Source organism: Scyliorhinus canicula, chromosome 5 (assembly GCF_902713615.1).
Source record: "Scyliorhinus canicula chromosome 5, sScyCan1.1, whole genome shotgun sequence".
NCBI lineage: Eukaryota > Metazoa > Chordata > Chondrichthyes > Carcharhiniformes > Scyliorhinidae > Scyliorhinus > Scyliorhinus canicula.
The window spans coordinates 7,983,998-7,997,023 of NC_052150.1; the positions used below are offsets into that span (position 1 = coordinate 7,983,998).

General features: G+C 47.5%; 1 protein-coding gene across 2 annotated transcripts in view; it reads right to left on the reverse strand.

Annotated features, from left to right (window-relative positions):
* drosha (drosha ribonuclease III) overlaps positions 1-13,026 on the reverse strand; it is a 199,790-nt gene that overhangs the window by 24,575 nt on the left and 162,189 nt on the right. For both annotated transcript variants that reach the window (XR_005460598.1, XM_038796522.1), the window contains one exon: positions 3,289-3,335. Coding sequence is in view for 1 of the 2 variants with exons in the window: in XM_038796522.1 (XP_038652450.1) it covers positions 3,289-3,335 (47 nt within the window). In the remaining variant the exon portion in view is untranslated. The remainder of the gene's footprint in view (positions 1-3,288; positions 3,336-13,026) is intronic.

Sequence of the window (13,026 nt, forward strand, 5' to 3'; positions counted from 1 at the left end):
TTCCACCCCATCCCCATAACCCAGCAACCCCACCCAACACTTTATTTGTACGACGAAACGCTACGGCTGGGGAAAATAAGAACACTGCTCAACGATATCCGTGGGAGACAAAAACGGTTAATATTTCGGGGGCTTTCAAAAAGGTCGTGGACCCGAAACGTTAGCTCTGTTTCTCTCGCTCCACAGATGCAGCCAGGCCAGCCAAGTCACTTCCAACATTTGCTCTTTCTATAATTTAGGATTTCCAGCATCTATGGGATGCTGGTCGGGACCGGCACACGGGGGGGGGAATGATAAGAATGGCAGCACATGAATTACCTTTGTGGGAAACAGCCAGAATCCTCACTTCAATGGAACAGAACAATAGAACCAATCGGTTTCTTTCCGAGCTAACACAAAAATTCAATGAAGAGCCCGACAAGATTACTGAGTGATTATCGACTAGCTAGCAGAGCTATCCATTAATAGTGATGAGCAAACTAACATGATAATTATTTTGATTGAATTCCGTCTACCCAAAATTCATCTGCTACGAGGCCATGAACAGGGCAATTATCTCCCCCTGATCCTCCCTCCCACCTCAATTTAACATTGATGTTCCTTAGGCAACTCTATAATTACAAGTTCGACTTTGGTACTTGATGCGTTGCAATGGATCTTTCATCTTTAAGCTTCAGACACCAATCTCCAACAGGTTAGCTCCTTTCAAGACATCATTTGCTCACCCCAGGATTTGATGGTTAATAGTCTAGGAACGGAAAACTTGCTGATGTCTTGTTCTAAACAATATGCCAGGCAACACACATCGTGATCTCCTCCTATCAACAGGTGCACACACATCAAAGATGGTCATTTAATAGTCAGCAGCCACAGCCTGGCTCAGCTGTATTCTTTGTGCACAGAAATCTCAAACCACAATCAACACAGAGTGTTTCTAAAGATGAACATTCTGCAATATCGTTGAAGGGTGCTGCTTTCTCTAATGCTTCAAAGCTCAAGAGGCAGCTTTGCTCAACTCGAAAGGCTGCAGCAACGATAATAGAGCTGATTTCAATCCTCAGGCCCATCATTTTAAAGTGAAGGAATAGGGAGGCCACGCCTCGAAAAAAATTTTAAAAATCGAAATGGGATGAATTTCTCGAGGGAGAGAGTTGAAAAGCAGAGATGTGATTTTTAAATTGTTATCGAAGCTTGCTCAGACCACATCGGAGTACTTTGAACAGTTCTGGGCTCCGTATTGCAGAAGGCATTATTAGAGGCACCAAAGGCGATGCAAAAAAACCTTCACAAGGATGGCACCGGAATTGAGAGGATATACAGAGATACAGGGAAGAGTGGACAGGGCGGGGGCTCCTTACTGTACAAAATGGGAGGCAGAGGCATGACCTGACAGAGGTCATTAAGGCAATGAAAGGGTTTGGAAGGATAGAGACAAACAACATTGTTCCACTGACAGGAGAACTAGGAGACATGACGATAAGACAACCGCTAAAATAAATTCAAGAGGGGAATCAGGAGGAATGTATTTATCCAAGTTGCTGAGGTTATGGAACTCTCTTCGACAGGGGGTGGCTGAGGTGATTAATTCAGATGTATTTAAGGGGAAGCTGGATAATAATAATAATCTTTATTATTGTCACAAGTAGGCTCACATTAATACTGCAATGAGGTTACTGTGAAACGCCCCTGGTCCCCACACTCCGGCACCTGTTCGGGTACACAGAGGGAGAATTCAGAATGCCCAAATTACCTAACAAGCACGACTTTCGGGGCTTGTGGGAGGAAACCGGAGCACCCGGAGGAAACCCACGCAGACACGGGGAGAACGTGCAGACTCCGCACAGACAGTGACCCAAGCCGGGAATCGAACCTGGGACCCTAGCGCTGTGAAGCAACAATGCCAACCACTGTGCCACCGTGTCACCCACAATATACAAACACAAAGGGGAGAAAGGAACAGAGGGATATATGGACGAGGTGCGGTGAAGAGGTTAGGGCAGGAGGCCCGTGGAGAGAGAATCACTGGCGTGATCGAGCCAGCTTGCTGTTGCCCTCGATGTGACTGAGGTGTGGGTCTTCCTCAAATGAACCCAAGGACTGTTTTACTCAAAGCAGCCCCACCCCTCAGAGAAAAGCCCCATTCAGGCTGAACGCGGAAATTCAATTGAGCAAGAGCGCTGTGGAGCTACTCCGCAAATCTGTGTTCTCCCTGCAACACTCAGTTATTCAGGATTTGCCCCAAATGAAATGAAATGAAATGAAAATCGCTCATTGTCACGAGTAGGCTTCAATAAAGTTACTGTGAAAAGCCCCCAGTCGCCACATTCCAGCGCCTGTTCGGGGAGGCTGGTACGGGAACAAAACGTTTCTGACTTTCAATTGTTGTACCTGTCCTTGAAGAAATAAAGTAGTGGGAGGATTCATGGGCTGACTAAACGACCGGACAGTTAAGATTGCTGTTTTCGTGGTCATAGCTATCTTTAAACCAGCCAATAAAGGTGATTAGCCCGATAGCAGAGGGGAAGGGGGAGAACAAAGAACAAAGAAAAGTACAGCACAGGAACAGGCCCTTCGGCCCTCCAAGCCTGCACCGACCATGCTGCCCATCTAAACTAAAATCTTCTACACTTCCTGGGTCCATATCCCTCTATTCCCATCCTTTGTCAAGATGCCCCTTAAACGTCACTATCGTCCCTGCTCCCACCACCTCCTCCGGCAGCGAGTTCCAGGCACCCACTACCCTCTGTGTAAAAAACTTGCCTCGTACATCTCCTCTAAACCTTGCCCCTCGCACCTTAAACCTATGCCCCCTAGTAATTGACCCCTCGACCCTGGGAAAAAGCCTCTGGCTATCCACTCTGTCTATGCCCCTCATAATTTTGTAGACCAAAGAGGATGTAATTCATACATAATCCACCCAATCAGCTGAACATTACCCCAAATTCATATCTACTGGGACTGCGAAGAATGGGGTTCGATCCCTGTGTACTTTGGGACTCAGAAGTGTGAATGCTGTCACTCAGATAAAGGTTGCCACAGTTTTAGTTAATGGGCTAACCTTGCTTTTAAGGATCAGAATGAAGGCTGTGGCCTGATCTGTCTAAAGCACCTTTGATTTGGCTGAGTTTTCCGATTTGGACTTTTGCGCAGCACAATCTTCCGAAATGCCTCGGTCGCCTACTTATGCATCAGCTTCCAATCCAAATGTACAACTAAGTCACTTGTGAGGTTTCTAAGAATTAAAGAAAGGACAAAGATAGTAAAAGGTCAAAAGAGAAATCCTCTTACATTTTTCCAACGCATCCATGGCAGCTCCCATTTCCGCTTGCTGAATGCTGTTGGGAGAGAGAAAACAGTAATTAGACTGCCACAATGGGGCATTGATAAGGAGCTAGGTCGCGCAGTACCGCAAGGCAGTCTCGCCAACACAGCAGCCTTTTATTGGCCTCTCTCACGAGGGAATGTGGGTTGGGGAGGGGCGGGGGTGAATGGTGGCTGAGGTTTCATCATCTTCTGGTTGCGGAGGCGGGCAATAAAATGGATGCTCTTTGTTGTATAGCTAATGCTCAAGTCCATTAATAAAAACGCATGGAACTAATCTTTTCTCAAGTAGCGTCACAAGTGAAATAAACTGCAAGCAGTTCAGTCAGGCTGTTAGCGTGACACCACGGCTGGGCAGTTTGGGTTTAATCATCCTGATCTGACTGTATAAAACACTGTAATACAAAACGGTTATAAAGGTTCGGACACTGAATCACCTGCAGCCGCAAATATAGTCATTAAAGATGGTGCAAGGAACATCACAATAAATAAATCAAATCACCTTCAGTGCATCATTATCTTTTTATAAAATGCTACTGGATCTCAATTACAGAAATAAAAAGTCTCAACATCTGCAACTTGCATTTGTATCGCACCTTTAACATATTAAAACATCCCAAGATGATGTACAGGAGCATTATAATTATAATAATCTTTATTAGTGTCACAAGTAGGCTTACATTAACACGGCAATAAAGTTACTGTGAAAAGCCCCTAGTCGCCATACTCGAACGCCTGTTCGGGTACACAGGGAGAATTCAGAATGTCCAATTCAACTAACAACGCGTCTTTCAGGACTTGTGGGAGGAAACCGGAGTGCCCGGAGGAAACCCACGCACACACAGGGAGAACGTGCAGACTTTATACAGAGTGACCCAAGCCGGGAATCGAACCTGGGACCCTGGTGCTGTGAAGCAACAGTGCTATTACCGTGCCGTTATAAATTAGAATTCGTCAGAGGGCCACCTTAAGACCAAAAGCTGAAGAGGCAGGCTGAAGAAGCAGCCGCTTAAAGGGGGGCAGAAGTGAGGAGACGGAGAGGTTAAGGGAGGGGATTCCAGAGTTTTGGGCTGAGGAGATTGAAGGCAAACCCGCAGTTCAGTCAGTCTCAGCAGCTGATATCGCTTAGTTAGCCTGCTTGGAGTTTTGATGTCCAGGGTTGTCCAGAGGGTCAATGCTTGACCAAGCTCCGTCCTTTGCCCCTGAAATCCCGCTAGGTCTTCTCCATCTCACGCTGCACAGGACAACAACCCAAAACGCCAGAGAAATGCCACATTTTTAGCATTTTACCCCAATTCTCTGAGATTTCGGCCGCTGTACTCGTCAACAGAGTCCCCTCCTGATTCTCCACAAACTTAACATTCATTCAAACTTCAGTTTGAACAATTGCTTTAGCCTAATCAAGCTTTCAGTTATAACCCTTCACTTGAGAGTCGTTTCAGCTTGCTTGCTTTGTATCTAACATCAGTCTTCCCAATCCAAGACACCTTCGGGCAAAAGCAGAGCAAGAGTCCCCCTCCAGGGCAGCCTATCCTTCCCCATTGCTTTCTCCATGGCAACAATTTGGCCAATCTGAATCGACTTGCGAACCAATCAGCGCCCTATTCTGCTGCGGTATGAATCGTGATTGTTTTAAATTTGGTATTCTTGTGTTTGTCCTGGTGAGTGGAAGATGAAACGCTTCAGCAACAGGTCTCTCTTTTCAGCAAGCTTCAAGTTCCTCGTATATTACTCAAGAGAGGTACTTAACGCCAATCACAGAAAATCAATTCTTGATGCACAATTGTGAATCTCCCTACTTTCTCAGAGTGTTAATTTGTGGTTGACATGGTGCTGTTCGAACACGCATTTAGTAGGATTCTATTTTTGACCGATTTCCTACCTGGAGTTCAAGAGGACAGAGGGAACCTGACTGAAAGATAATACTTCCATTCCAAGAGTGGATTGGATGGGGCTTTGGTGAGACCATACCTGGAGTACTGGGTGCAGTTTTGGCCTCGGTCTCGAAGGAAGGATATACTGGCAGTGGGGGGGGGGTACAGCAAAAGGTTCACTCGACTCGATTCAGGGATCGGGGCTGTCCGATGGTAAGAGGTTGGGTAAATTGGGCCTATGCTCTCAGGGGTTTAGAAGAATGAGAGGTGATCGCATTGAACCACGCAAGGTTCTGATGGGATTTTACAGCTTGTTTTCCCCTGTCTAAGGAACCCAAAACACAGGGCACAGTCTCAGGATAAGTTTTCAGATTGAGGCAAGCAGATATTTCTTCATGCACAGGCTGTGAATCTTCTCTACCACAGAGGGATGTGCATGTTCCATTGCCGAGTATTTCCAAGACTGGGATTGAAAGATTTAAGATCTCTCAGGGAATCAAGGGTTGTTATGGGGGAGGTGGGGGAACTGATGAGAGAGAGTGGAGCTCAGGGCATCTAATTGACCGTCTGATCGGCAACCCTGGGGCAAATGGAATTTAAACAAGCTTGGAGTCTATTACAGTCCCATAGAATTCCTACAGCGCAGAAGGAGGACATTCAGCCCATCATGTCTGCACCGAACCTCCGAAAAAGAGCACTCTTTCTAGGCCCACTCCTCTGTCCTATCCCCGTAACATACATTGACCATGGCCAATCAACCGGTGGATGGACTGTACTTCAGTTTCCAGAAGGCATTTAGTAAGGAGCCTCATCAAAGGTTAGTGCAGAAAACAAAAGTCCATGGTGCTTGGGGGGGCAGGGGGAAAATATATTGGCATGGATTAAAGGTTGGCCAACAGGCAACAGAATTGGCATAAATGGATCTTTTTCTAGTTGGCAAGATGTGACAAGTGTTGTACCACAGAGATCCGTGCTGGCACCTCAACCTTTTACAATTTAGACCAAAAGGCTCCAAAGAAGCCCTACAGTGCAGAAGGAGGGCATTTGGCCAATCAAGTGTGCATCGAACCACCGAAAGAGCACTCTACCCAGTACCCCCCCTATCCCCATAACCCCTCGCATTGATCATAGCCAATCCACCTCACCTGCACATCTTTGGAGTGTGGGTGAAACGGAGCACCTGGAGGAAACCCACGCACACAAAGGGAGAATGTGCAGACTCCACATAGAGAGTCACCTCAGGCCGGAATCGAACCCGGTCCCTGCCGCTGTGAGGCGGCAGTGCTAACCACTGTGCCACCGTGCCGCCCTTAGGCAGCACCTTCCAAACCCACAACCACTACAATCAAGGTGGACGAGGGCAGCAGATACATGGAAACACCACCACCTGGAGCTCCTCCTCCAACCCACTCGCTATTCTAACTTGGAAATATAATCGCAGTTCCTTTACTGTCACTGGGTCAAAATCCTGCCCTCCCTAACAGCGCTGTGTGTACCTACACTACACGGACTGTAGCGGCTCAAGAAGGCAGTTCACCACCACCTTCTCAAGGACAGTTAGGGATGGGCAATAAATGCTGATCTAGCCAGCGATGCTGACATCCCATGAATGAATAACAAAAAAATGACTTGGATGAAAGAACTGAAGGTCTGGTAGCTAAATTTGTTGATGACACAAAGATGGGTAGGGAAGTAAGTTGCGAAGAGGACAAGAAGGAGCTACAAAGGGATGTGGGCTGGTTAGGTGAGTGGGCAAAGGTCAGGCAAATGGAGCGTAATGTGGGGAAATGTGAAAATGCCCACTTTGTCAGGAAGAAAATAAAAGGTGAACATTAACTAAATGGTGAGAGATTGCAGAGCTGAGATGCCGAGGGTTCTGGGTGTCCTGGTGAATGAATCACAAAGGGCTAGTATGTAGGTGCAACAAGTAATTAGGAAAGCTGCCAGAATGTCATTGTATATTGGGAGGGGAGTAGAAAAGTATGGAGCTTGTGCTTCAGTTATACAGGGCATTGTTGAGGCTATATCTGGAGTACTGTGTCCTGTATCTGGCTCCTTATATATTGAACGATAAATATAAATGCGTTAGGAACAGTTCAGAAAAAGTTTGTCTGGACTACTACCAGGAATCGGCACGTTGTCTTATGAGGAAAAGTTGAGCTGTTTAGGCTTCTATCCACTGGAGTTTAAAAAAGTAAGATGCAACTTGTTGGACTCATGTAAGATCCCGAGGGCTCTTGACAGGGTGAACATGGAGAGGTTTTTCCGCTTCTGGGAGAACCTGTAACTAGGGGAATCACGATTTAAAAATAAGGAGTCACCCATTTAAGACAGAGGTGAATTTGTTTCTATGAGTGTCTTTGTAACTCCTCCTCAAAAGGCAGTGGGGATGGCAAGACTTTGGCTTTTTTAAAGGCAGAGATAGATAGATTCTTGGTAAACAAGGGGGTGAAAGGTTATCAGCGGTGGACAGGTCCAGTGATCTTATCGATTGGTGGAGCAGACTCCAGGGACCGAGTGGCCTACTCCTGCTCCTAACTTCTTTGTTCGTATGTTAGTAGCACTGCATTGTAAGCAGCGAAAAAGGTTCACTTCATTAATCACCCTGTGGAATGCGGGTGAGGCTTAATCTCATTTTGAGTTTCACGAGGGAAAGGAAGCTGGGAGACTGCCTCGTTTGAAGCGAGTGGAAAGATCTACAGTGGTCCTCACGGAGTCTCTTGTCAAAATAAAACAATCAGCATATTAGCTTGTAAGTATTGAGAAGGCAAACAGAACAAGGGACTGATGGATCTATGGTTAAGGAAGTATTCAACTGAAGTTTTACTTCTGAGAACAGCTGGAGCTGGGGAGAATTATCGGAGTTTCCAGAGGACTGTGGCATAGCAATGGGTGGTCGCTACAGAAGCAAACAACTCAAAGATATTATAACGTATAAGAGAATTCTTAGGGGCGAGCAATAAGTAAAACAGCATTCGCACTTAGACATCGCAATGTTAATAGTGCATGTTTTCTTTAAGTCTTTTAAATACAGTAAAGATGTTGCTGTTCAAAACCGTGACATATTATATTGGTTAAAAATCTGTTCAGATGTTAATGGTCCCTAACAGGATTGTAACAGCAGACACTACCTCTCTCATGCTCATCGACTTAGAGGTGTCCAAAACATAAAATAGTCTAATCCAATAACAAAAATCATTCCATACTAATGCACAATACTGCGGATGCTGGAAATCTAAAGATCGAAAATGCCTAAAATACTCGTCAGGTCAGGTAGCATCTGTGGTGGGAGAAACAAAGGTACCGTTTAACGTCAGTGACTACCAAAGATACCGTTTAACGTCCTTTCATCCGAACCTTCCCAGAAGGCCACAGGCCTGCAAACATTGGGCGGGAATTCTCAGCCGCATCTTCCCCGAATCCGGAAATTCACGCCCAAGGTCAATACACGTTTAAATGGTCCGCCAAATCTTTCCGCGACGATTCCCACGGTGGGCGGAACGGGAGGATTTAATGGACGGCACGGTAGCACAGCGGTTAGCACTACTGCTTCACTGCGCCAGGGTCCCGGGTTCGATACCCAGCTTGGGGCCACTGTCTGTGCGGAGTCTGCACGTTCTCCCCGTGTCTGCGTGCATTTCATCCGGGAGCTCCGGTTTCCTCCCACAGGTCCCGAAAGACGTGCTGTTAGGTGAATTGGACATTCTAAATTCTCCCTCAGTGTACCCGAACAGGTGCCGGAATGTGGCGACTAGGGGCTTTTCACAGTAACTTCATTGCAGTGTTAATGTCAGCCTACTTGTGACAATATCATTAACTCTGTTTTTCCTCCCTCCACAGATGCTAGCTGGCCTGTGGAGTATTCCGAACGTTAAATCCCGCCCTGTGTCATGCTGGTGAGTTGCGGGCAGGCTGTTTCAATGAGGTGATGACTGGAGCAGAGCTGCAGCACAGTACAGAGGAGGGACAGTAATGCCCGCGTCAGGAAAATCCCGAGAGCGATCGGACCTCAGTTTCTGCGTCATTCAGTACAGTCTGTGCATCGGAGCTACAACACATTTTAAATCACACACCTCATATCTGTCATCCACAAACTACCACCGCTGCCCCTTGTAGATGGAAATATAATTGGTGAATCCAGCACCATTTGTAGAAATGGAGTTGCAGGAGTGTGGGGGGGGTTCTGTGATCCACTCATTATCTCCCCCCCCTCTCGCAATGTTACTGTGTAGCCTAGTGAACCAAAATACAATGCAGACCTCATTTTCCTTCCCTGAAGCAGGCAGTGATTATAACCACGAATTGGCAAGGCAGCAAACTCAAATGCCTTTGAGCTCTTTAATTATGTTTCTTACAGAATAAGCTAAACTACCAGATCTTAATTCACCTACGAAAATGAGCACCTACCATTAAGAGACAACCTTTATTGCTTATACTTGTATTACATTTCAATCACAGCTCCCACAGGTAACAGGCAGAGACGGAAAACTAATCTCTTAGTTAGCTCTGCCTCCTCCAATTCCCCTCACCATTAATTTAGCCTGTGAGCTAAACCTGAACAGCACTGTGGCTAATTTCACTGCGGATGGGAGTACCAGCAGAATGAATCATTGCTATAATTGAAATTCAGTTATTACATTTCCAAGCAACGGTTCTGCAGGTGGAGCGGTGTCCCGCAATGATACTTCATCAGTTCCCCTACACTGAACAAATGTCACAGGAGTTATGGGATGGTTGCACAACATATCAAAATGGATTCAGACTTTTCTTTTGAACAAAAAAATGAGGCGCCCTGTGTGAGGAACGATGGCAAACTTCAATTTATTATACAAAAGCGCATTGCTGCGGAGGCTTGAAATCTGCGACACCTTCCCACAGCTCAATGCCCCCAAACACTCCTTCCGGATAATGTACGAGTTACTGGGACTTCTTTCCGTTTGGTTGACTGTGTTTTGCTGCTCACAGGGGAGTGCAAACAGGGGAGAGTGACAGCTTTGCTGAACACCCTTGGCTCCGTCCGCAAGGACAGCCACCAGTTTCCAGTCGTTATAATTATTCACACCACGCCCACTCGGTCCTTGGCTTTCTGCAGTGTCCTGATGAAGGCCAAATGTAAGTTTGAGGAACAACACCTCATCTTTTGATTCGGTACTTTACTGCCGTCAGTGGCACGGTAGCACAGTGGTTAGCACCGTTGCTTCACAGCGCTCGGGACCCAGGTTCGATTCCCGGCTTGGGTTCACAGTCTGTGCGGAGTCAGCACGTTCTCCCCGTGTCTGCGTGGGTTTCCTCCGGGTGCTCCGGTTTCCTCCCACAAGTCCCGAAAGATGTGCTGTTAGGTGAATTGGACATTCTGAATTCTCCCTCTGTGTACCCGAACAGGCGCCGGAATGTGGCGACGAGGGACTTTTCACAGTAACTTCATTGCAGCGTTAATGTCAGCCTACTTGTGACACTAATTAAGATTATTATTATTGACAGCTCGTATCATACTCTCTGCCACCATTTTTCTCAGCTGGCACCTCTTCCTGGCGATAGGGTGGGCAGGACAGACATGCTTCCACTGGAATGTAGAAGAGTGAGGGGTGACTTGATTGAAGTCCACAAGATCCTGGATGGTTTTGACAAGGAGGATGTAGAAAGGACGTTACCCATTTTGGGGAGTCCAGAATTGGGGGGGGGGGGGGGGTCATGGTTTGAAAATTAGGGGATCGCCCTGAAGGAGTGTGGTGAGACAACGTTTATATCTCCCTGCCTCAGAAGGAGGTGGAGGCAGGGGTAGCTGAATACTGATATGGCGGAGGTAGATAGTTTCTTGGTCGGCAAGGGAAACAAAGGTTATCCGGGTGGCTGGGGTAGATGGGAATCTGGAATTCGCAACACAAATACATCAGCCATGATCTTGTTCAGCGTGGAGCAGGCCGACTCCAGCTCCTTTGATATATTTGTCTGCCTTTTCTATTTACACCTTCCTGGACCAATCTTTTTTTAAAAAAAACTTGTCTTATTGCCATCTCCTTTTGCCCTGAACCACCGTGCCTTTTATTATTTGATCTCCCCCATCTCGCACCCGATCACAGACCTTCCCTAGTGCTCTTCTCTCTCCACTCCCGCCCCATCCTCTCTTCTTGCTTTTAACCTGATGTCTCTAATGTGTAAAGGTCCGCTGCGACCGTTTCCGTAGCCTCAAGTAAACTCCAGTCAACTTCCCCTCTTGTGTCTCCTGAATCTTTATACTGGTGATGACGCTTAAAAAAAAGTCCGTGATTCTGGAAGTCTTGGCTGCTCCGCAACACTCCCGTACAGGAACAAGGCCAAAGGAGTTTCAAAAGTGCCACTTTTTGGGAAATTGGAGGCCTTTGATGCAGACATAGAGGATTGTGTCCAATATACCGAGCGAATGTGGTATTTTCTTCAGGCGAACGGTATCAGCAGAGAGGTCGGACGGAAGGTACTCCTCACGATCGCCTGCGGGGCCTCAACCTTTGGAATAATCAAGCGCCTCACCTAACCGGCAGCCCCGGACTCAAAATCCTTCAATGAACTTGTGGTGTTAGTGACAAATAACTCTGACCAAAACATTCAGTGAAAATTCCAAGGCCTCGGTTTAACACGGCTGCCCGGATTCCCGGGAACTCGGTGACAGAATTCCTGGCATGACTCAGAAAGCTGGCTGAACATTGAGAGTTTGGTCCATGTCTAAGGGACTGTTTTGTGTGCCGGATCAACGACGTGGTAACCCAGAGGAAGTTATTGGCGGATCCAACCCTGGGCCTGAAAAGGGCCATTGAACTGATCCAATCTCACCGAGAAGGGGGTCCAGGAACTCCAGGGTTCAGTTGATTACAGCGTCCATGGTGTTGGACGGCCCCCATACAGGGTACAGCGCCCTCCTGATGTGACCCGATCGCCACCAAAGCAGCAACCAAGTATATGGCATCATGTCCGGACTTAATGGCCAAGGATCACCACTGACCAACAGGACACCTCCTTGGAGGACAACGTGGAGTTCCTGCGGCATTGCTGGACTTGCAGTCACAGAATATGCGGCAGGCAGAATCGACAGAGGACACACTGCCCTGGCCAGGCGACAAGGTTGCCCCAAGCCTGGGCCTTGCAAGTGGCCCAAAGAGAGGAGGACATCCTGATGAAGCTGAATAGCATCACAGCCACATAGGTAACACCGATTCGGATAGGGCCCCAAGTTATTGGTCACCCCCTGGTAATGAAGATTGACACAGGAACTGCCATCTCCCATCAATCGGCCCCGCATGAGCATCCTGCCCGTGGGCTTGCGGGATGCCAAGGCCCGGCTGGCATCGAACACCGGAGTGTCGTTGAACATCAGAGGTACCACCGTGACCCCAGCCACTCGCGGACATCAGGCAGTCCGGCTTCCGCTGATAGTGGTACAAGAGCCAGGACACAACCTGTTGGGCCGGGATTGGCCGCAGACACTTCGCCAGCACTGGCAGCATATCTTCGGGATGGACACAGGGAGGTCTGTACAAGGACCTCGGAAAATATCCGGAGGTTTTCTAGGAAGGCCTCGGAAATAAAAAAGAAACCAGGGCAAAAACCTACCTCAATCCAAAGGCCCAGCCTAAATACTTTAGGGCATGATCGCCCCCCCTATGCCCTACTGGCGAAGGTAGAAACCAAATTGTGGCGTTTGGAAAGCTTGGGTACCATATGCCCGGTTTGATTCACAGAATGGGCAGCACCATTGTCCTGGTCCTGGTGTTGAAACCAGATAAGCCAGTCTGCCTTTGCGGCGACTACAAGTTGGCAGTGAATGGGGCCTGTCGCTGGACTGGTATCCCATACCACG